At 37.2% G+C, this 25,662-nt stretch overlaps 1 protein-coding gene across 2 annotated transcripts in view; it reads right to left on the reverse strand.

Moving 5' to 3' along the window:
• Nucleotides 1-222: 222 nt before the first annotated feature.
• Nucleotides 223-25,662, reverse strand: part of ERBB4 (erb-b2 receptor tyrosine kinase 4) — a gene marked incomplete at both ends in the record, with an annotated part of 1,001,312 nt that continues 975,872 nt past the window's right edge. Inside the window, 3 exons of one of the 2 annotated variants that reach the window (XM_080932824.1) lie at nt 223-668; nt 2,311-2,608; nt 3,777-3,824. In XM_080932824.1, the coding sequence (XP_080788950.1) occupies nt 223-668; nt 2,311-2,608; nt 3,777-3,824 (792 nt within the window). The remainder of the gene's footprint in view (nt 669-2,310; nt 2,609-3,776; nt 3,825-25,662) is intronic. The other variant, XM_080932825.1, reaches the window with a different exon arrangement.

Raw genomic sequence — 25,662 nt, forward strand, 5'->3', positions numbered from 1 at the left:
AATGAAGAAACAGTGCGTGGACCCCCACCCCAGGTCTTTCTCTTTCAGTCTTTCCTTCTAATATTCAAGTTAGGTAAGCACGGAACTATCGTTGCGTCTCTACGGCTTCCCCTCGGAAGTGTCAAAACTACTGGCCCAGGAAGAGGAAGGAAGACCGTCAGAGAAAGAGGAGGGGGAAGGGAAATGGAGTGGGCGTGTTTCTCCACCTAACACTGGCTGAGCTCACACCACAGTATTCCGGTGTCTGTAGGGCGGAGGGGGCAGCATAGTGCCTGGCTTCAGTGAGAACTCCGAGAGGTACTCAGGATTCTCTGCCACAATAGGGCGGATTCGTCCGTTCTGCTTATAAAAATATTTTGTGCTGTATTCCTGCAGGTAGTCTGGGTGCTGAAGGGTGCTCCGGGGTGGCAGGCTGCGGTTCCAGTAGTCGGGGTTGTCAAATGCTTTCTTGGCTTTCTCCGGCACAGACAGTACGCTGTTTTTCATGTACTCTGCATTTCCCAAGGCGTTGGCGAAGGTGTTGAGGTAAAGAGGCTCATTCACATACTCATCCTCCGCCTTGGGTGGACCGCTGGAAGCGCTGTGATACTCCGGATTATCTAATGCTTGAAGGTCTCCGTTCTTCCTCCGGGACACGAAAGGGTTCTCTTCCACAGGATTCAGATATTCTGAAATAATACCGAGATACTGCTTTCAGAAATCTACTTTCGGGAAAAATCATTCATCAGATTCTTTTAGAACAAGAGAGCCTTGAATTTGTTTTCATGAATTCTTTTAAAAAAAGGGGGGGGGGGACAAAACAAACTAAACGAAGCAAAGCAAAAAGCGAAACCCTGAAGATTGTATAGGCATGCGGAAAAGGGCTCACATGAATAGTGACAAAAAAGTTAACAAAATAAGGTGGGAAAAGGCCAAAGAGCAGAATCCCTATGTTTTAAATTTTTATCTTCTAAATGCACCTAAATGCTTCCTTTTATTGGGGTTGTTAAGACTGAATTCCTGTTGTCCCTTTGGAGAAAGCTTGCTGATTTTACAAAGGACCCAAGTTTGGTTCCCAGGATCTATACTGGGCCATTGACAACTATCTGTAAGGCTAGCTCCAGGGGAATCTTCTGCCCTCTTCTGGCCGCTCTGAGTAACAGCACACATGTGACGAGACACAGTTATGAAAACACAGAGACAGGCACACCAACACACAGATACAAGCACACATACATATACAAACAAACTAAAAGTTTCCCCAAACTCCCTTTATACAGAGAACGGCATCTATGTCTATTATCTATCATTTATCTAACCTATCACCTATCTATGTCAACCTATCTCTATATATCCAACGAAACCCTCATTATACAATCTGAACCCTCACTTAGGGATCAGTAGCTTGTGTTTTATAAACAGTGAACAAAGTCAGATAAAGATGATTTCATGGGATTTCACAGTCTTAATATATGGCTTCTAATGATACCGATAGGTTTCCTCAGAATTTCTACATTTAATAACAATTATTTCCCTTCTCCATTTGTTGCACGGATATATTAGAAGGAAAGATAATTTTTTGGATTGATTTTAAAACTGAGATTTTTATTTAACCTGGCTGTGTAGCCTTTCTATGTTTATTAATTTACGAACTAATAAATTATCTTTAAGGTTGTGGTATGTGTAAGTACATATAAAATCAAATATTACTTTTGAAGCATCACTCACAAAATCGCAATTTTCTGAGATAAACTTAGTTCATATGTGTGTGTGTGTGTGTGTGTGTGTGTGTGTGTGTGTGTGTGTGCACGCTGGGGTCTAAATTTTAAGTTCTCTTGTGTGCTAAGAAACCAGTCTACAATGATTTACACCCCTCACCCTAAACTAGATGAGTGAAGTTGCATGTTTTAAATAAATCAACTCTTTTTTCGTTGGCATCAAAAGCTTTGGTCCTTTGCCAGTAACACCTGTCTTTCCAACCTTCGTGATAATTTCAACGTAGCAATTATTCTGAGGCCCCCATAATATAGCTTATTCAATACTGCAATAAACAGGGGGTCAGGTTGCCATTTTTCAGGCTTCTTTGTCTTATACATCCCTTCGGGATTTTGTTAAAAATCTAATTTCTTATTAAGGTGAAGCCTGGAATTAGCACTATTTAAAGAAGTATGTAGGCACATAGACACCGCTGGTTCCATAGTGGTAGTGGCCTGCGCCTTTTTTATTCTAGATCTCAGATGTCACCATTCCTGCTGGCTGGAAGCTTGGTTTCTACACCTTGCTCATTCGATGGCAGTGATCATTGAGCACTTTGGAACATTCAGCATGTACCTTGTTTGGGCTTGTCATGCATAGGAGTCATGTAGCCTTCTTCATCCATTTCTCCTCGTTGGTTCCGTTCTGGAGCAAACACTGTGGGATCAGCACTATACCTCTGAGTGCTACTGTCCTCTTGGACATGGGGTGCCACTGGCTTTCGTAGGGTGCCATTACAGCAGGAGTCGTCAAACATCTCGGCCGTTGCACCCTGAGCGACTGGAGCCTCTGGAATGGTGCTGGTTGTGGCTCTGTAGGGCATGGGCATTCCTTGTTGTGTAGCAAAGCCTCCATCCTGGTACACAAACTGATTCTGTAAAAAGAGAAGAAAAACATTGGGAGAATCAGCTGGTAGGAAAAATTGTAAAAGAAACCTGAATGCTGTTAGCCAAAAGGATACCAAACACATTGTCTTGCAAATTTAGTACTTAATTATTTTTGTTTACCTAGGGGCTATGGAAGTGGAGGCAAATACTAGACACATGTGAAATGCTATTTTCAGTGCATGTATGTGTGAGTGTAGTTACACATGCACATGGAGGTGAGAGGTCAATGTTGGGTGTCTTCCTTGATAGCAGTGGTTCTCAACCTTAATACATTTTCTCTTGTTGTAATCACCCCCCAACTATAACATTATTTTCCTTGCTACTTCTCAGCTGTAATTTTGCTACCTGATATGTGCTCCCAAAGGGGTCTCGGCCCACAGGTTGCAAACCACTGCTTTGTAGCCTCTACCTTAATTCTTGAGACACAGTTTCTCACTGTACCGGGAACTCATCTATTTGCCTAGACTGGTTGGTAAGCAAACCCTAGGGATCTCCTGAGTGCAACTTCCCAGTGCTGAAATGCCAATTTCTAGTTCTTTGTGTCCTGACTTCTTTTTCTTAAAATCATGGAGAAATGGTTTGAATTTTTAATTTTTAGAATTACCAAGTAACTAGAGCGTGATCTAATAAAAATGATTTTCTGTTCTTGTGTGTGTGTGTGTGTGTGTGTGTGTGTGTGTGTGTTGCCTAATTTTGTTATAAAATTCAAGGTCAAATGTTACAACAAATGGTCCTAATTACAAAGTACAGTGAAATGTTATGAATGCTACCCTCTGTGGTTACTATGACTTTGAGTACCCAGTCCCTACCAAAAAAGACAGTCATTGAGACTCAGACTTTGCAGCACATGACCTATAGTCACGAGACTGAAGATAACATCTTCAACCAGAAGCATAAACCATGAACTGGGTGAATTCTTCCAATAATTATCAAAAGTGCCTGTTGATACATGATATCCTAGCTGCAGTTACCACCTGAGATACAGACATCTACACAGGCAGCTACCGATCAACAACAGGTAGCCAGTTTTTTGACTCACTGTTGGCAAAGGCAAAAAAAAAAAAAAAAAAAAAAAAAAGAGGAAATTATGGGAAGACAAAAGAAGAGAGAAGAGCAAAACTCCTAAAAGATGAAGGCTAATTATGAAATACTTACTCCCGACATGGGGGTGTAGGCAGGAGGAGGGCTGTGTCCAATTTCACTCTAATAGGAAAGAAAAATGGAATGGTGGATATAATAAGAGGCAACATGGATGAAAAATAAAAAAAAAAAAGAAAGAGAAAGAAAGGATACGATTTTCATGAACCAAAGGGGAAAGAGCACAACAGTGATTTTTTTTTTTTTTTTTTTTTTTTTTTTTTTTTTTTTTACCTAAATAGTCAAACTGTGTTCCTTCTCACTATGAGCAGGCAAAGTTAAACACCAACTCGACCCGGAGACAAAGAAAGTCATATTGAGAAAGTAAAACTGTTCATGATTTAAAAACAAACAAACAAACCAAAAAAAAAAAAAAAAAAAAAAAAAAAAAAAAAAAAAAAACAAGGCTGACATGGAAATTATCATTTTTTTCCTGAGGATTCCTAGAAGACTTGGGGTAGAAAGCTGGGGATAATGAAACTATGTTTTAAAATAAAGGATAGTTTTTTTTTTTTTTTTCACATATCAAAAGAACAAAACAGAAAAAAAAAACCCTCTGCCATTTAGATCATCACAAGATGCCATTTTGTTTTCTTACAAGAAACAAAGAAGTAAACAAACAAAGGTGGGGGGGATTAGAAGGAGATAGAAGGCAGATTCCAATTTGTCTGATTTTTTTTTTATTAAGCTACATTTATTTTTATCACTCTAATGAAGGCTACTCAGTCTCTCCTTAGAAACAAACCACATAGCATTTAACTTCCACCTTACTTTTTATAAAGTAAGAAACAGAAGAAGAATTTTTAAAAAATTATTCTTTACTGGAAATATACTATCATTTCCTTTCATGAAGGTAGACTTATTATAATGAGTCTTGGCTTTAAAAAAATCTATATTTTTATAGCTTAATACTCTATCCCTCAGGCTAGATAAAAGTGGAGGCAAAATGCAACAAACTGTTAAGGACAATGCTTTTTAGAGAAAGAGAAGATGCCTGCTCCTGAATATGGAAATATACTCATATCTATTCACTCATTATTAAACACACCAACTGAGAGCTGCCTTCTCTGGATTTCTCTGCCTTTCTGGCACTGAGCATAAGGAACAGAGCTGTGTTTATGATACAGTTCTCTACACCTGATCCTAACCCAACAGAGATGATGCCTTTTACCGCAAATATCTACACCAAGCATCCCCTCACATCTGCGTTCCTACTACATAGAGAGTCATAAAGCGATCTTAGGAGATTGTTTCTATGAGTAATAACTATTCAATGTAAACCAATAGCAATGGGATAATACAATTCCACTAAACCCATGCTGCTTGCCAGACTTATCACACAACAAGTTTTCTGATGAATTTACAATGCATTGCACCCTATAGCTCCTTCTCCAGTCACACAGTGAAGTGACTGAGGCTGTGCCTGCCTTGTTTCATCTGGGGTAAGAACACTAGGTCCATCTATGTTTTCCCAAATGACAAACTCTCACCTATTTTTCTACTCAAGTAGTATCTGATTATGTGTAGACACCACACGTAATTGTTCCAGCAACATATGGGCACTTATGATACACACACACACACACATACATTCAATGCACAGGAGTTGTTACTATCCTGTACACATATTATTTTGTCCTGTTAGAAACTTTAGGCTCCATGTCTAAATCATTCATATTTAGTTGTAAAATATCTCCCCAGGCTTTATCTCTGGGCGCTACTTTACTCTTCAGAATGGCAAAATATGTTCTGCCATATTGTATGAATACAGACTGTGTATAACATGTAAGCATATGTCAGCTAATAAGAATCCTGAAGTCAAGCAATCTCATGTCAAAGGTGACCAGTAAAGATGCATTTTTAGTGCTTATCTGGTCTCTAACCATCATAAGTATAGGCAGATCCTGTTGTCCTTTATTTAGACAGAAAATCAATTCTATTTGTCCATAATATTTGAGAAAGGAATGTTTGATATAGTTCAGTGATTTGTAAAATATGAGAACTGCCCGACTTAGTGTCATAACATTTCAAACCCCAGACTTGTCACCAGTCACTGATTAATTAGTATTTAGCAAATATTCATTAAATATTCATGATAAAAGTCACTGGTCACCGGGACAGATGTTGGGAAGACTATGGCATACTAGAAGAAATATGGACACAGAAAGATCTCTTTATTTTCATGCAGATCTATCAGACAGTGCCTGAGATTAGAGAAGTAGAAACAAGCGCTAAAGAATCACGCTGCTGGCGTGAATTCATATGAGAAGGAAGAGTGTTCCAAAATACTAGTAATTATCTGTGTTCCTTTCGCCTCTTAGTTGGCAAAAATGCCTGTTCTGCGTAATGCTCAATTTGAACCACAGGTAAAGCTAGAGTTGATTGCGCATTTTGTATTTTTTTTTTTTTTTTTTTTCACTTGAAAGATGAATGATCAAAGGACTGACTCAAACCATTTGTGGAAAACAGTCCATTACTTATCTTCGTTTTCTGGAACAGAATGCCTTTAGTTGAGAAGGTGGTGTATTGCAAACAAGTGGACTTTTGCATTTAGCCTGTTCCGAGAGAAGATGAAGCTCTGTCTCATTGAATAGCATCTCCAGTCCCTGCTTTGACAAGTTTCCCCATCACAACCTGCCAGCTCCCTCTGTGGACACACTGCCAAACAGCATCACAGCAAGTGTCTTCCTGCCTCCCCCACCCCCCTTCCCGTTTTCAGCATTAAAATGGAAACCAATTCTACACAAAATCCTTAACGTTCATTGTTTGTGGGGTTACTGGCTGCTTTTTATGTTTCGGTTTCCATTTTTCTTTCAGTTTGCTTTTTTATCTGGTTTCCATGATAAAAAAGCACCTCATTCATTTCCTTGTGGAAGGGCAATGCAGCTCCAAGGGAACATCTGTGAGGCCAATTAGCTGGGCTGGAAATGTGATATAATTGTTGTTTAAATATATTTAAATTACATGTTAATCACTATGTCATAATTTATGGGCTTTGAAAATAACTTTTTGTACTTCAGAGCCAAGCCAGATTTCACGTGCTCTTGCTGTTTTTCCGTTTGCAACAAGCCTGTCTCATTCCTCCTCTTTCTCAAATGCTCTGCACTCGCGGCGCTGAACTTTTAATATTGGAAAGAGTGACAGCTGCAAGTAAATTGGATGAGTGAAAATTAAGATCCCCACCACAGCCAGAATGAGCTGGAGTGACCTTCGAGTCCAGAGCAGAACAAAGCCTGGCTCTCAGTTAAAAAGGCTTTGTTTTCACATGGAGCCACTTTCTGCTGTCCATCAAAGTCTGGCTTTGTGGATCTTTGGGAGGCAGCACCAGGTGCACTCGTTCAATTAGCTGGTGAGAGGATTTACTGTCAGCAGGACAGAGATAGAAAGAGATGGGTTAGAGCTGGTGGGTGATGTGGAGTGTGATCTTGGTGGGGCGATTAGTAGGGGTGATGGATAGAGGGAGTTTAATGCCCTGGTCCTATCCCTGAGACATCGTGTGACTGACTTGAACCCAAATACCCTAGGTTATAGAGAAGGCAAGTCTCAGCAAGTGTAGAAAATGTAGTGTTTGATGCACTTTTCATCTCCTCAAAATTAGCCTTACAGTTTCACAATATTTTTTTAACCTTTAGCTGATCACATGCACAGTATTGATGCTTATATCATTTAATATTGATCCCAATAAATTTTAAATAGATGATCCATTAATATGTGATTTGTAGTTTAAAAGACTATCATACCGATGTATGTTCTTAGAAAACAAAAATTATACATCTTCAAATGCCTAACATCTATCTCAATTACACATGTGCTTAATGGGTCTTTATCTTCAAATAATTATAACTTTTGACAGCAAGTATAGGAAACTATAGCAATTTCAAGAGCCAAGAGTATATAGATCCTGTCATCTGAAAGAGAATGTGTCTGTAAGACATTGCTAATCCATCAGCACTAATTTATTGCCTAGACACGTCCACATAGTAACTATTATGGATTTTCAACACTTTATCCCCAGAGCATGTATGCTTAACAGTTTGCTGGGCATTTCCACTTCATCACAGGTCAGATATCAACTCAGAGAAAGTGTTTTTGCATTGTGTGAAATTTGTGATATACAGCTGTGTCCCTCCATCTTCCTCACAAGTCCGTGTACTTGGGGAAAACTTTCTAAAATATACCCATATGTGAGAGACCTGTTGGTATATCAACTGCTGACTTTAGTAGTGTACTTGTCTGTCTGTGATCGTATGTACAAGCATATATTCTATCTTCATCTATTACCTATCTAAACATTTATTTACCTATTTATTATCATCCACTATTTCTTATCTGTATATCACCTGTCTATGATCAATAAATCAACTTCTTACTGCTTATTATCTTTTTTTTATTACTATAGTGTCTCCAAATATCACTCCATCAGAAGATAGTTAGCTTTAAAATCTTCATCACTAGATGAATCAGTCCAGTGAAACTGAAAATTTCACACCATCCCTGTTTCACTTTAAGACCTGCTCTAAGAACTATTACACATTGCAATATTAGAGTATTATTAACACAGTCAAAAATAAAAGGGCATAAAGAAAAAATACACTGGAGTCAACATTTCTTAGCTTTGTACAAGGTAAATAATAAGGTATTGCCCACCTCTCTTAAGATTAGTGATTGTTTCCAGTTCATCTCTTTGCCCTATTCTTAATTCTGATTCTCTTTGTCTGTTTGGTGTATTGTTTTCCATCTTGACTGTGTCAACAAAGAATTTGTGTGCAGACTCAATTTTCAGTGTGGTGGATAATACAAAGGTACTGGGATTCTTAAGAGGTTCAGACCTGTGGGGAGTTTACCTTTGTTCTTTGTTCTTCTGAGATCTGTCAAATAGTTCTTGCAAGAAAGTTATTAAAAGAGCAAGGCAGACTCTCCTCTTTCTATTTCTTCTGGTCTGATCATGGAATCTTTCCCTGCTGTACATACTGCAGCACCGTGGTTGTCTGCCATGACACAATGCAGCAACCGTTGCTCCAGCAGCTTGGCTCATAATGTGACCTGTCTTTCAAATATGAGGTTGCCTCATATAAATTCTCTAGCTTCAGATATTTAGTAATAGCGGTGAGAATGAATAAAATTATTTATAATAATCCTTTTCCTAGCTTCCTCTCTTTCTCTTTACTCCCTCTCTGCCTCTGTCCTTCCCTTCCTTTTCTCCTTCCTTCCTATCTTCCTTCCTTCCTTCCTTCCTTCCTTCCTTCCTTCTTTCCCCTTTCTTCTGTTTTTATTTCTAGGCAAAGGTTGCAATGATGAAATATTCTCTTAATAGCTACAAGCTTACGCTAATGGAAAAATTCAAGCAGGTTTAAGATGAAGCAGTAGCAGCTGTGAGTTGGAAAGAAGGTGCCGTTTTCCTTTCTTTATTTCTTTCTTTCTTCTTTCTTTCTTTCTTTTTTTTTTTTTTTTTTTTTTTTTTTTGGTTGTTGTTGTTTTGTGCCCTGCCTACCTTTTTGGAATACAAATGTTTATGTTGTGCCTGTATATTGGAAACATATAACTTGTTTTTGTTTTAATTTATTTTCTAGGATCTCACAGTTAAGAGTCTTTGAACATATTAAAATTATTAAAGACTGAGAAAATTTTTAAAATTTGAATTATATTTTACATTATGCAATAAATATACGACCTTATGGCCAAGTGTATTATTATGGTTTTAAAGTGATATGTTTATGTGTCAAGTTGACAAAGACTGGAGACATGCTGGTTAATTTTAATGGTCAATTTATGGCAATCTATAATCACTTAGAAGAGAGCTTTTGCAAATGAATTCTAGGATTGCAAATGAATATATATATAAATGTATATATATATATGTGTGTGTGTGTATACTGACACATATATCTCTATATATATATACTGATATATATATATATAGATAGATATATATATATATATATCAGTAGTGTAAAAGTATTTGATGAACTATTTTTCTTATATGAGGACCGCACTGGGCTTCTTTTGAAGATGAACATTACACAGACTCGAAACAAATGGTTGCATACAGTTTTTCTAGCTTTGGGGTGCCATTCTGGGATATACTTCACTATATCATGGAGCACATAATACATTCATTTACCTCTCGGACCAGTTCTTCTGACTGAGAAGAGTATGGGCTATATGACAGGTGATGGAAAAAATCATGTTCAGCCTTCCAATGGTTGGAATAGAAAGTGAATATTCTTCAGTAAATTGGCAGGATTGATACTTAACTCTTACAGTGTGACTAGCATGAAGCAAAAACTGGGGTAAAATTGTCTCATAAGTATCTCCAGTCATGTTCTGCACCTCTCACTTTGTTTCAGTATAGCATCTATACACACCCAACACATCTTCTGTGCTGCATAGGATAATAGGCTTTAGGGGAAGAATACCACATGTGGATGATGATTAGCCAAGATGTAATCTTGAAATATTTATTAATTTAACCTTTTCATTTAGTAGATGGAAATTTTATTTATTTATTTACTTATTTACTTATTTACTTATTGTGACAGAAAGGTACACACATAGGGGGTGACAGAATAACTTGCAGAGAATTTGTTCTCTCATTCTACTCTGTGGATCCTGGGACTCGAATTTAGGTCATTGGGATTAGCAGCAAGGTTTTAGCTGTTTTGCCATCTCAAAAGCCTGAGATCTGATGGTGTTTAACGATGTTAATTTTCAAAGTCATGCAACCAGTTAGTGGTAGTTCTGGAAAGAAGATTCTCTGATTCTTATTTGCTGTACAACATTTTATAAGTTATGGTTTCAAATGAGCATTGGATGAATAGTTTAAGAAACCTATTCCAGGTATCCAAGTTTCTGAAAGGGAGCCTCATTTCCCCATGATATAAATGAAAGTATTTGCCCTACATGTACAAAATAACATTACATTTGTTCTAACATGAAATGTATTGGAATACTTGGTTATGTTAATAAAGAATAAATTTTCACATAAACATTAACTTTTTAAATAGACTATGGGTTTATAGGGCAATCTTATAATAGCAAATACCATAACCAAAAGTTGTCCATAAATATACTTATTAAAATTATTTATTAGACTGAAGTTCTATTTACAAAAAGCTTTTCTTCCATAGAGGTCATACACTACTCGAATATTCTAGCTATACAAAATAGTTATTGAAAATCAATACATATATACATATGATTACTTAATATAGTTTAAACCCAATAATGTTTCAATTCATGGTATACACACAAACATGTTACATACTCTCTGCAATTATAAAAGTAGGTTAGAAAATAAGCAATCTGAGGAACAGCTTTGAACTAAGAATAAAAAATATATATGTCCTAAAAAACTCTGGGTTTGTATATCATTATTTTAAAAATCAGCATGCCATTACATTGTATGGCTATAATTTCTTCTTGGTGTTATCAGTAAAGGCTTATTTAAATCAATTTCTCCTAGTGCGTTTCTGCACACATTTGCTCAGGTAGGAAGTTCACTGTGGTATTGTTAGTTTATACCGTGGCGGAAGCTTACTGAACCCACCCAACCGTGCTCTTTATCTCTTATAACATTCCTCATGATAGCTAAGTTCTTTTGCTTTATTTTCACACATGAATATGCTTTACCAGCAAATATGATTCATTACCACATATGAGCTCCACTTAATAATATTTATTTATGGTTTTTAAAGCTATCTCATTTTCTTGCAAATAACGAATTGTGAAATGTTCAACCTTCTTTTCTAAGCTACATTAGAAAAGTAAACACTCACACACACACACACACACACACACACACACACAATTGCAGTTTTTTACATCAATATATACTGAAGAATGTAAAAACACATGAAAGACCTGGATTATCTAACAAATAGAATAGGATAAGTTACTAGAACTGAGAACCTTATAAAGCTTATTTTGGCATGTAGACTTCATTCCCGGTTTTAAATGGTAAATGTTGGCAGCACACACGCGTTTTCACGCAGCCCGGACAATGACTTCCTTGCTGTGTTCCCATCATTTCAAAGTCGACCAGACTGGAAATACCTCTAGTTACGCTGCTTCAGCAAAGTGTTGGCCAGCTAGGGAGTGGATTTGTAACAATGGTTCTTTCACCTGAAGTCTGCTCTTTAAGCTACCAGGTGGCACAGCTGGGCTGGGAGAGAAAAGCTTTCCCTCTGTCCACCTGGAACCAGGACAGCTGCTTCCTGTGCGCGGATCTGAATACCGCACAGCCGAGTCTCCAGGAGAGCCCCTGACAGAGCAAACAGCGCACGGATGTCCCACTAGCCCAGAGCAAACACCACTTACATTTCACAGAAACAGGCTGGTATTTACCGCGGATCTGAGCAAAATGAATATCAGATTGAAGGCAGTACCCCAAGAGGAAAATGCTTTCCCTAAGATCTACTTGTTCTCCAAAGTCCAAACAATTCTCTCTCTCTCTCTCTCTCTCTCTCTCTCTCTCTCTCTCTCTCTCTGTCTGCATCCAAATCAGACTTTGCTACATATAAAAAGTTAGATAAAAATATTTAAAGCATTCCTGCATCTATTCATGGACTACTCTGGAATTTCCTGGAATTCGGGGGGGGGGGTGGATAGACGAATACTTCTTACTTCCAAGATAAACTAGATTAGTAAGGATCAGGGATATAATAATTTCCTTTCAACTTCTAAAACAGTTAACATTTTTTCTTTCAATCATAAAAAGAAATGGACCAAAAATAAAAGAGGCCTAAAATAAACCAGACAGTATGATTTAAGTCTGACAGAGATGCCTGAGGTGACACACTCACACACACTGTTTTCTGCCAGGGAGAGAGAGAGATAGTGAGTTACTTTCCTGAGGATCAAATGGCTACTAACCAACAAGAAAACCTCAGCAAGCCTGAGTCGAAAAACCACTTTTATAACTTGACTTAGGGAACAAACAATGTGCCTGATCCTTAGATCCTGTCTGAGTCAGAAGTGGCCCAGCTGGGACTCCAAAGAAGATGAGGTCCTATATCTGTCTCCTCACCAAGGCTGATTACTCAATTTTAGGCTTATGAAATCCTATAAGTTTCTGAAAGGCTTCTGCGCTCACTCCTCTTTTGCTTCTGTATGAGATATGACTGTATTGTTTACCCGTTCCAGGTCCACTGTTAGGGCGTCTTGTAGTTATAAACGTCATTATTTTCCCTGTTCAGGGACTCAGCTTCTCTGTCAAGAAAGAGTGTATTTTCTCTCTCAATTTATTACTAAGAGTTTCTTAAATTAGTGTTCATATTTCATGGTGGACTTATCTCAGATAACACTGGAATATTGGTTGCTAATTCTCTCTTAATTAAGGGCTACTGACTTGTGCCTCCACTGGATTATCCTATGATATTTCCCAAATTTTAATCCATCCCTAGCAGAAAGGACTGCATGCTTCCCTCACGAATCGAAGCTATTTGCTTCCTCATGTGGTAATTGATATTAATAATAGCTCGTCCACTTGTGTGAATCGGATATCTCAGTGCTCTCCTAGATTTCTTCTTTACCTTACCCCTCAGGTTTGAGTTCCTAAGTTCTACTTTCTAAAATGTCTTCAAACCACTAAATCCAGATACCTTCTTCATCTTTTTATTGTGGTTTAAAGATGCATATAATTTACCATCATAATCATTACTTGGGGATAAAGGAAATGGATTATTACTTGTAGCATGGGAACTGGGTCAGCCAGAATTCATTAGAGAAGCCTGGCATTTGTGAGGATCTTAAATATGTTCTCTTTTGTTGACTAGAGGACTGTAGTAATATTCTTGGTGATCTTGTTTTAGGCTTTTTTTTTTTCCGCATCAGTCACTTCCTATGTTTGCAAAACTCCAACCACTCCTCTTGCCCTCAGGTTAAGTGAAGTCCCTTTGTATCAGCATTGAAGACTATTGGTACTTGCGATCCTTGCAAAGTTTCCAACCTTCCAGTTTCAACGCTCCTCACACAAATCTCCATCAAAATAAGGGAGCACATCAGCAGGTCACTATAGATTATTTGGCTTTCCCTCACGTATCTCTCTAGATTCTGTTCCCTTTCTATTTCTGTCTTGCTTCTTTGCTTTGATTTCATATTAACCACATAGAAAACTATTTTTTTATCCTGATTACATTAATTTTTTTTTTGATTCACTAAATGTTTACCAAGAAATCATTATTTGTTGCAAGGAATTAACTTATCAACCATATTAATACTGATTCATTAGTGTGGTTTTTATTTTTGTTTGTTTCTTTGTTTTGCAATGTTGGCTTTAACTGTTGAGTTGAAAAAAAAAAATAAGAAAGATATTCACCGAGAAAGCAACTCAGTAAGCGACTGTCTAGATGAGTTTGGCCTTAGAGGGAAGACCTGTTCACTGTGGATTGTACCATTCCTCTAGTAGAAAAAAATTGAAATGAGTACAAGCATGAATGTATTAATTCATTACCCTGAAATCTTGACTAAAGATGTGATTTGACCAGTGTTTTAATTTCCTGCCACCTTTATTGACCCACAATAATTAACTATAAATTGGAACTGTAAGTTCAGATCTTTTCTCCCTTAAGTATATTTTGCCAGGAAATGTTATCACAGCAACAGGAAAGGAAATGAACATAAGTTCTAAGTTCATTTAGAAGAGGACTTGCTCTGTTTTGTTTATAGCACTGGTACTCAACACAGAGCCAGGAAATTGGCCAGATAAAGATGTACCAGACATCAGTTAACAACATAGGGAAAGGAAGATACATAAACTCAAATGCATTCATGATTCTGGTGAATCAGAATCTCAAGTATATTGTCAAGGTTAAATGAGAATTGAGATGAAACTTCATATGTTTGAATGCTTGGTTCCCTGTTGGTAGAACTGTTTAAGAAGGATTAGGAGGTGTGGGCTTGGTGGAACAGGTATATCAATGAAGCCAGGCTTTGAAGTTTCTAAAGCTAATACCAGTCTTAGTATTAAGACTTTGCCTTAGCTTGTAGATCAGATGAAAGCTTTCAGCTACTGCTCAGCACCATGCCTGCCTGCTGCTGCCATGTTCCTCACCATGATGGTCATGGACTCTAACTCTCTGGAATGATGAGCCCTTAATTAAATGTTTTGTTTTTTTTTTTTTTTTGTTTTTGTTTTTTTTTTTTTATAAATTCCCTTGGCTATGGTGTTTTATCATCAATATAGAATAACTAACACAGATACCATTTACTCAATCAAATGTGTTTTAAAATACCTTTCAAATTAGAAGTTTCACATATGATATAGCCATATTCTAAATAGCCAATTGGCCAGTTGAGCCCAATGGTAAATCATGATAATATCTCATTTCGCACATTTGCTGTTACTAAAATCAGTGTTTAAAGCTTTCACGCTAACGGCAAAAGCAAAGTATTCTCGCTATGTGGCAAGAACATGGATGATACTTCCTGAGGTAGCTGCACATTTTTGAATGAATTAGAGACACAGAAAACTCAGCTTTTATTCCTAAAGAATATACATCGTGGATTAGAAATAATAGGGAAGACAGTGAGGATGAAGAGGCTATCAGTAAATATAAAATAATTTTGTCTCTGTAATTTCTATATACCATCTAACTAACATTTCACACCATGGTGCATATTTTATATTTTAAGTATTTCATATATATATATGTATATATATGTATATATATGTATATATATATATATATACACAGAGATGGTTGAATAGTATATAGAATATTTGATGCAAGACAATAATATTATGGTGTGTGCTTCAAGTAAGTGACATGATTGGCTGCTGAAGAGAGTTTAGCTACGGAAAGCATTGCTGCTAAGCTCCCCCCACACCAGCCAAGAGTCTTACCCCAAACTCTGTATGCTTATCTGCACAGTCGATTAACCATTTCCTATCTGGCTGGTTTTCCACGTTCATGTGCATCTCAAATAGATGATAGCATGTAAGGGTGAAAGCAGTGTGTGTGAGTGTGTCTTCTGAAATAAAAGAAAATGGAGCTGAGTGCTGGATTTGCTTAGGAGTCACACATACAAAAGTAGGCGCTGCAGACCAGATGAACGCACGTTTCTGCAGATGAGAATGAAAGCCTTTAGACTAGGACAAGGCTATGTGAGTGGCAGCTGCTCTCATGGTCATCCTTTGGGCGGTTTCTTTTGGTGGTGGAAAACATTTGTACTGCATCTGAGTCTACTTTTCATTGCGTAGGTTTGATAGTTCCACATACTTATATAATGCATTTGGGTAGTACCCAAGCTCTTTTCCTCCTCTCTCCTCCTTCTCTTTCTTTTTTTCTCAGCAAGTCCTCCATTGGCTCACATGCCTTTCTTTATGTACACGGCCCACTGCATTCAGAATTTGTTATATAAACGTGAAGGGAGGTAATGTACTGCTGGAAAGGTAACTTTTCAGCTGCTGTGCCATTGAGGATAATGACACCCTCTTCTCCAACAGCCATTGGTAGGGGTGGGGCCTCATTGTTTCCTTTCTCCACTCAGAGTACACGGGAATCGCCCGATTTTGTGCAGATGACTTCAGCTGCACTGATTTCTGGAGTGGTAGGGATTAATTTTCAGAAAATCTCTATCACAAACATGGCTTTGAAACAACTTTTAAAATAATCGAAATTATTCATGTAAATAAAGTAGTGATAAGTAACTGAAATTTAGTGCACATCGAGTAATTCGTTATTTCATGTCATTTTAAAATATTCACTTAAAAGCTAAAACTGTTTTGTTTTTTATGGTGCTAAAAGAGATACATGTGAGGCTCCTTCAGTTTTCTGGCCAGGTGACCAGGGAGAAGGATGCATTTAGTGACTAACACCAACATGCTTAGCCAACTAAAATAACATAAGAAGCAGACCTGACAGCTGAGACTATTATAAGCAGAAATCAAATCTTTGCTACTTTTCCCCCTTTGTATGATAAGGGCCAGAGTCGCTAGAACCCAAACACTAGAAATTCCTACGTCTGCACAGAGAATGTTGGCTTTGATTTTCTTGAATCACGTCTACTGAACAGCTCAAAGTACACAGATTCTTAATGAGATATGTCTTAGAATTCATACTGAAGCATTGTCAGTAGTCCAAGGAGAAGTCTGTAGCACTGCCCAAGTGTTTAGATCGAATTTTTCTTCCACGTGAGTGCCAGTCTTTTCAGAGAATTGAGACTTTGAGAAAGACAAATAGATAGATGATAGTTATTAGCTAGATGATAGATAAATGATAGATGACACATTAACACACGGGGAGGGCGAGATAGGGAGAGAGGGAGAAAGAGAGAGGGAGGGAGTGAAGGAGGAAGAGAAAGGGAGGGAGAGAGAGAGGGAACACCATGTACAGAATGTTCCTGTCTTATTGAAAGACAATTACATTTTTTCTTATTGTTTTAATTTTATATTATATATTTTATGTATTTACATTTTAAAATGTTATCCCCTGTCCTGGTTTTCTCTCTGAAACCTCTTATCTCATCCCTCTTCCTCCTGCTTCTATGAGGAAGTTCCCCCTCCCGTCCACCCAGTTCCACCTCACCTCCCTGGCATTCCCCTACACTGGGGAGTCTAGCCTTCACAGGACCAAGGGCCTCTCCTCCTACTGATGGCAGTAGAATCTTGTATTTAATTTCTTCTAACATTATTTATCTAAGCAGCAATGATAAATGAAAATACCTAGTAGCTCAAATTTGGGTACATAACTTTGCATAAATAATGTCCTTGCCCAAAGTAACAGTTAGAAGAGGCAGTTTTGACCATTTCTGTGAGGTATCTACAAAATGCCTATTTGATGGTGACCTAAGTTCAAGGGAAAGCAATTAGAAGTAATCTTAGCAACTGGCCACAGTTCTGGAGATCCCACTGTCTGGGGTCCTTCAGAATCACGCTGGATACCAGATATGCAGGAGGAGAAGATCAGTCTGGGAGAGAGGGGCACAAATCCAGCCTGTGAATTATTTGCTCTGCTACACCTTCACATGCTCCAGCCTGGAAATTCTGACCAAGAGAAGAGCAGTAGCAAGCACTAAGATCATCCAGAACATAAGTCAGGTGAGTACTCAGAAAATATTTATCAGCCTACAAATGAAAATTTAAAATGTGCAGGACCATGCTGTCTCCAGAAGGAAGGAAGAAAATATTATAAATAAAGAGTTCTTTGCTACTATATTAAACTTCCAGGGTCCACACCATTCTTCTTGAATATCAGAAGTCCCAAAGGAAGTGCTCAGTAACATGCGATTTGAAAACAGATGCACATTAATTCTCTCTAGGCTTTTTCTCATTACTTTCACATTCTTTTGACCCACAGTGGTTTTACCCTTAAGCAGGGAAGCTGAGGCTTTCAGCTCTTCAATGAGAGGATCTCCCCAGAGCTCTGTAATAACAGTGACTCTAGTTCTCATGGCTTTATGATTTCATAACAAAAAAATAAATAAAAACAACAAAAATGCACATTTTGTATTTTTTCTCTTTAAAAAAATCCTTTATTTTTATGTGTGTGTATGTGTGCATATGCCTTGTGTGAATTTGCCACACATGTGGGGTAGTTTGTAGAAACCGGAAGATGTCTGATCCCTGAAGCTGAGTTACTATTAGTTGTGGGCCAGTCTGTCAGGATGCTGGTAAATAAACTTATATCATATCTTTGGAAAAAGTAGCAAGTATTCTTAACTACTGAGCTGTCTCCAATTTTCTTGGACTCTACTCAAACACTCAGGAGTGTCTGTCTTCAGAAAACCTAGATTTGTATCTTCCTTGTTTATGAAAATGTTTCCTGCATTTATGCCTTAGCAACCTCACACATCTTTCGGCAGCCGCCTTGCACATACAGAATCTTCCTTACCTATTCTCTCTAGTGGAGACTGTTTAATCTATGATTTTTCTGATCCAGGATGAAGATCACAGCTTTCCAAAAGTCAGTCTATTCCCTTCCCATTTTGAGTCTTATGTCAACCTACTCTACCACAGGTCATCGTACTCACCTGAGTGTTCTCTGCAATGATTGGAACCAATGTCTGCTTGTGATGGTTCATGTCTGTTCACAACTGCACTGTCATTTCTGGATAAGTGCCAGTATTTTGGAGTATTTTTAATGGCTGTAATCATACCTTAGTTGTAGTTTAAGTTTCCCACTGTTATACCTGAACAGCACCAAAATTCCCACTATGAACGCTAAGGAAAACAGTTTCTTTCCCTGACCATAGCCTTTTGGAATCATCGCGATTCCTTTCCCTTGAGTTAATCATTTCCTTTGCACCCTTTCCAGGATATCAGTTTCTATGTCATTTACATTTTTCTAAGATGTGCCTTGAGGCAATCTAAATCTGGATTGCAATCTTGAGTGACTTGTTACAGATTACCACAAGTTATTCACAATCTGAATCTTAAAAAAAACACCTTTTAACCTAAAATGAGGTAAGGCTGTTTCATGTTTGTGTTAGCAATATGCTTTGTAAGAATGTGTAATAACCTATGATGTTAACCTGCCCATAACAGAAACATAGCACTCATATTTATGTAAGTACATAAAAGTAGGCAGTTAGATCAAATGGAAAAGCTTCGATTAATTACTGCATTAATCATCTAGGTAGCCTTTACTTCCCACTGCTTCTGTACTGTTGGCTTTTTTCATTTACAACTGATGTGCATTCTCACCTTTGCTATCTCTTGTCTGGTCTCCTTTGTTCACCATTCATATACTAGGGCAGAAACATTACACATCCAGTAGATACATCAACAATGCTGTATTTTCCATTTTCAGGAGTCCTTACTGGATCTTCTTTAGTCTATTTGATTGTCTCAACACAGTACTTACTCAAACCTTAATCATCTTTTTCCTAATAAATGCTTCCACCCTAGGTTCCCTCCATAGCCTTGCTCTTTATTCTAAGTGTCTATAGGCTGGCAGTCTCTTAATGTCTCTCAATTTAATCTGAAAATTATAATAAAACAGAAAACTTGTTATTGTAAGTAGGCTAAAATTATTCCCAAGAGGCAATTGACTTCTTTGTTAATATATTTTAAATCTGAGTGTGTGAGTAGTTAGTGAATAATTTAAAATACAGGTCCAAGGCCTCAGATGAGAAGAGAAATTCTAATATATGAGATAAAGGACAATTTGAATCTGTAAGGAAATAGAGTTGACACAGGCAGAAGATGAAGAAAAAGAGCTGAATAGAATCCTGTATTCGCTACAATGTGATCTTTCAACCTAGTCCATCCTTTCTGTTTTCAATTCTATCAATTCACAAAGTCTTGGTGTGAATTACTTTTGTTATTGGAGAGATGAAAGAGGGAGATTGTGTAAGTCAAGAAAGAGGTGAGAGCAAATGAAATGTGGAGGAGCACTGTGTAAGGAAATTGGGGTGCAGAAAGAGAAAGAAAATATAGTTACAGATATATTAATTCAAGATACTATATATATATATATATATATAAAATATGGCTTCTCACATATTCTCTGGTACATATGGTCTTTATCAACAGTTTGGAGAACAATAAACTGAGTGGCCAAAAGTTTAGGTTTATACAAGCAAGCCATATTTAAACCCATGCTACATCCATGTTTAAGTATGGGCAGTCAGATATCTCATCTCACCGTGTAGTAAAATAAAGTAAGCCGAAATAAAATCAAGTATACTAAATGGTCTCTATAAACTGTTTCCAGTATGTTCTATATCTAAGAGAATTTTGCTTCTTGACCATGATCGTGATTTAACTGTATTTGGCTCTCTACTAGCTCTATATTATGCTGAAACTGCCAAGGACTAGTAACAGACGTGCCCTGAAAAACACACAAATGGCTTCCCACTTATGACAGCTTCATTGCTGCTCTAGGTATACATTCTGGAAGTCTAGTGATGACATCTAATTAAATTCCAAACACCCACTCATTTTCTTATTCTGTTCTTCATATTTTAGGCTCTAATCCATAATGCTAACATTTGTGTCCTTACAGAGCTAGAAAATCTGACATTGCCCTCTCATTCTGTGTTACTCAATGAGTATCCACATCCCATAGATCTATTTCAAATCCGTTACTTTTATCAAACTCCCCATAGTATTTCTCGAATTCCTTCACTGTGTACATTAGTTCAGATATTAAAAAGCTGCCAGAATTGTCTTACCAGAAGCCAAAATGACATGTGCTCTCATTATAAAGCTCACTTCATTCAATAGTCCCTGATGTACTCTCCTCGTCTCTAATGTAACACTTGCTCATTGTGCTTTATTGGCTACTTGCTTATACGCCTTTTTTTTTTTTTTTTTTGAGGGCAAGATTAGATGCAGTCCTAGAAAAACTAGATACATAGCAATTTCCTTAATGACTATTTAACTAATATACTACCAACTGAACTGAAGAAGGTTTTTTTTTTTTTTTTTTTTTTTTTTTTTTTTTTTTTTTTTTTTTTTTTTAGCTGAAAGTATCATAACTTAGGAGACGAAATGAAGATATTCATATATTTACAGGTCAACAGTTCTTACTAAGTCAGTTCCTTTAAGACCATTACCATCATGAAGAATCTGGTGATTCAAAGGTTCAAACAGCCATAATTCTATATTGAAGAATTGGAGAGATGGCTTAGTGTTGAAGAGCACAGATTTCTCTTCTAGAATACTTAGTGAGGATTCCCGGAACACACATGACAGATCCTAAATATCTGAAAGTCATTTAGAGCTTTGAGCAACAATGGCTACGCTTGGTTAATAGAAAATAGCACTAATTAGGAGGTGTGGTTTGTTGGAGGAAATGTGTTTCATTCTCTTCCTCTTGCTTGCTGATCCAGATGTAGAACTCTCAGTTTCTTTCTCGCACTACGTTTGCCTGCATGCTGCTCTGTTTCTCTACCATGACAATGATGAACTAAACCTCTGAACTGTAAGACAGTCCCAATTAAATATTTTCCTTTAGAAGAGCTGTCATGGTTATAGTGTCTGTTTACAAAAATACAGACCATAATTAAGACAGCTCTAGACCCTGGGGATCTAATGTGCCTCCTGTCCTCCAAGGGCCCTCCACACAGGTGATAAAAAGACATAAATGTAGTCAAAACACCCATACACATAAAAATAAGTAATAATATTCTTCCCTGATACATTCCTCTTTAGTGTTACTGAATACTGGCTATGGAGGCAGCTCACCAGTAGGTGATTAACTTAGCATATTCAAGGGCTTGGGACTGGTCTTCAGTGCTGAAAAAGAGGACAAAGAATAGCAATGATTTCACAACAAAGGAATCTTAGAGGCAAAGAGAGGAGATACATCACCCTGGCAAGGCTGAGTGCCTGGAAGCCTTTGAGGCAGGATGCTGGGCCCTACCTTTTCATAGTTGTGCCTCAGTTTTCAAGTATGCAAAATAGATGAGAAGGTACAGAATCATAGATAGCTCGGAATAGTAAAAATTAGGAAACTATGGGGGGGATAAGTGGTAAATGGATAAAACTAAAGCAAAGTTTTCAGGAGATTAAACAAATTAATGAGTACACGGCAGTTCTATAGTATTTGAGATAGGTGAGGGCCAGTCAGTCTGCACCACGTGTTATTATTCTGTCTTTGAGTAATTATACACTCTTATAAATATACACAGTCACTAAGAGTAAAAGAATGAATTTGTTATTTCAGCTCGGGAATATCCAACAGCCTATCTCTCTAACACAGAACCACCGCACCTGGCTCTAACTGAAAACAGGCTACAGCAGGCATTCAGTGAATATGAATTATGTATATCTCAATATTTCAGTGTGAAGAATATGAAGCATATTTTTCTTCTGAGGAATAAATCAATTAAGTATGCTATTAAATAATTGCTATGATCATTTTTGGAGAAATCAAAACAAATTGGTTGTGGATTGAATTACCAGTTTGCTTCCCTGTTTGATTTCCTGCACTTACTTCACCCAATCTAGAATATTTTGAAGCAAGAATTATGATCTTTGTGTTTGGAAATGCTCCCACAGTGGTGTGGTGGTCTCTTAATTTAGCTTTTGCTTGAGTGTAATGAAAGCCTGGTCTACAGCCATTCATATACAGTGAAAGCTACAGAGGAAAATTAGCCTCTGTTTAGAACATTCTGATATGTCAGAGTTCTGAACTGAGAAGGGAACTTTTTCATTGCCACAGGTGAGAGTGGCAAAGAACAGAGCCACAAGGTGCTTATGATTACAGAACGGTCAAGTACAGAGAGCGTACAAAGGAAAGTTGATGAGCCAGCCCGCCCCCTACGACCGACTCCCATCTTCTCCGTTCCATTTCATGGAGTAATCAAAGGATATTCTGAACCTCTCAAAATGCCATAAATACTTATTGAGAAGGAAATAGAACAACACTTTCTCAAGCCTTTGCAGAAACAATCAGCATAGCAGGCTGGACTGGACAGGGAATTCTGGGAGACAAGGACAGGTTTGTAGTATATGTGAAATAACTTCCCAACATCTGAATAAGAAGTTGATGATAATGTCTCAGTTCCATTATGTAAGAGGTGAAGAAATTGCTAATTGTCTTGCTTAGGTGCTATCCCATGAAGAATAGGCTTCTTGATGAGATGGGTTCAGTGATTTAGAAGAGAGCAATGAATCTGGTAATATAATAAAATGTAAATATCTAAATGGCTTAGATAACACATTAATTAATGTCATAATCAATGTACCAGTTCCAGATCTCTCTTTGTTTCCTTTATGGACTGATTGAAAATGTTTTGACAAAAATATATCAACTATTTTATTAAAAATTGAAGAAACTTATTAGTCTGTACCAAATTTAATGAGTTCCTTTGAATAATATTTAGGCTAACATGTACAAATTACTCATTGCTTCTTGGTGATGGTAACTTGATGTTCCTTTTTTTTTTTTAACCTATGAAAGATGAGAATTAAAAGTATTAATTCCATACATGTCAGACTTGCATTTCCATCTTATTATTAACCACAGCATCTATCCGTCTCTCCGTATTTTCTATTTTGGCCAATAAGAAAGTAGTATTGTTTTCTACTGTGTAGAGAAGGTAAAGAGTAATCTATTTATAAGCTTTGGGTAGAGTTTAGAACAGAAACAAATGATCAATAAACAGTAGCCATATTTAGATTTGCATTTGGATATTTTGATACATCTACTGTACTTGAAGGATCATTTTATGGTCAAGTATGGCATTAGTGATTTCAAATGCAGACACCATTTGCTCTGCTTTTTTGTTTCGGTTTTGGCTCTATCAATCAATTCCATTTGATCTTCCTAAACCATTAACTCTTGATTACAGGGAGTCTCTCAGAAGCATAAACAGAGAAAGCAAACAGCAGCAGGGGCTCTGGCTTCTCATGGCACTCCCAGCAGGAGCCTTTTAAGCCAGTTGATACTAAATCTCATTAGACTGGAAGTAAAATCAAGACATCCATGGCTTTCACCAGCAAAAACAAACTAACAGAACCAATCAAAGACTGAATACTAGATTAAGATCCAAGAGATTGGAGTAAGAGCCCTGCACCCACCTCTTGAAAGCAAGGATAGTGAGGTGTTGATGTCAGCTTTGCCAGTATTGGCTTGCACCTCCACGAAATGAAGAAGTTGTACAAGAAAGTCTCTTAGTCCTTATGCATGTACCTCATAATACCGTGATGTAAACCTCTGGGATTAGAATTCTCTATAACACTGCCAAGGACTAACAGCACAGCTTACATTTCTGTTCAGAGGATTTCTAGGTAAATTAACTTTCTAGAGAAAATCATACTTGAAGACAAAGAGAGGGTCAGGAAGCAGAAAGGGAGAGAAGAGAGATTGTGTGGAGGTTATTGTGAAATGAGCCTGATGATGTTAAATAACGGGAATATTCCTATGTAAGTACGAACATGGAATTTTATAAACAGAAACTAATGCATTTTAACTTATTCTTAAAGTAATTTTAGTATTTATATTTAGCATCCTCAAGTCTGTAGGTGAAGTCTCTCAGTTTTAAATATATTCTTAATATCAAGTCAGATAGATGAAAAGTTCTTTAAAGATATCTCCAGAATTTCCAAAAACTTGGAAAGTAAACATGCTAATTTATATTGCATAATTTTAAAAGAGAAAATTGTATCATCTATGGGAGAGATGACATTTCTAAAAAACAAATCATCCACAGTTGTATACTAAGACTGAAAACCCCAATAAATAAATATTTTGAAAGTCACGTGATAAGAATGCTTGCAGTTCTGGTCAGCTTTTTGTGTGTGAGCTGCAGAAGAGAACATTGCATTGACCAGTCAAGTAGAGTGGGGAAGGCATTTCTAGGATAAATATTCAATGGTTCTTAAACTGATAATGACAACAGAATTATATATCATATAAAGAGAGATCTAATAAAATATATACCATTCATGTCATTCCCATTGGTGAAAAGAATGCAAAAATGTACTGTAAAAAGGAAAAAAGGAGAAAGAGATGAATTAAAAAGAAAACAGGAAGGAATGAAAGAAGAAAAGAGAAAGAAACTAGTGTCAAGAAAAGTTTAGGTACTGGAATCATTAATATCATTTTTTTTTTGGTATAAGGACATATTGATTTTTTGAAAGAAGAGGTACTATATGTGTACAAAATGCTATCACTGACTGTGGATGTAGCTCAGTGGTAGAAAACTTGTCTAAGAGTCATGAAGTCCTGGGTTAGATTTTTTAGCACTAGATGAAAAGAAAGGAGAAAGAGAGAGAGGGAGAGAGAGAGAGAGAGAGAGAGAGAGAGAGAGAGAGAGAGAGAGAGAGAGAGAGAGAGAGAGAGAGAGAGAGAAAGGAGGGAGGGAGGATAAAAGAAAAAAATAATAAAAAAGAAAGGAAAATCAAGTCATTTTTGAAACAATCTAGATGTGCATACTTAGTGCAGTGTGGTCTATAAAGCAATGCGGTCTGAATTAGAATTGTAGCAAGAGAAACAGACAGGAATTTCTAAAG

The sequence above is a fragment of the Micromys minutus genome (assembly GCF_963924665.1).
Source record: "Micromys minutus genome assembly, chromosome: 19".
Classification (NCBI taxonomy): Eukaryota; Metazoa; Chordata; class Mammalia; order Rodentia; family Muridae; genus Micromys; species Micromys minutus.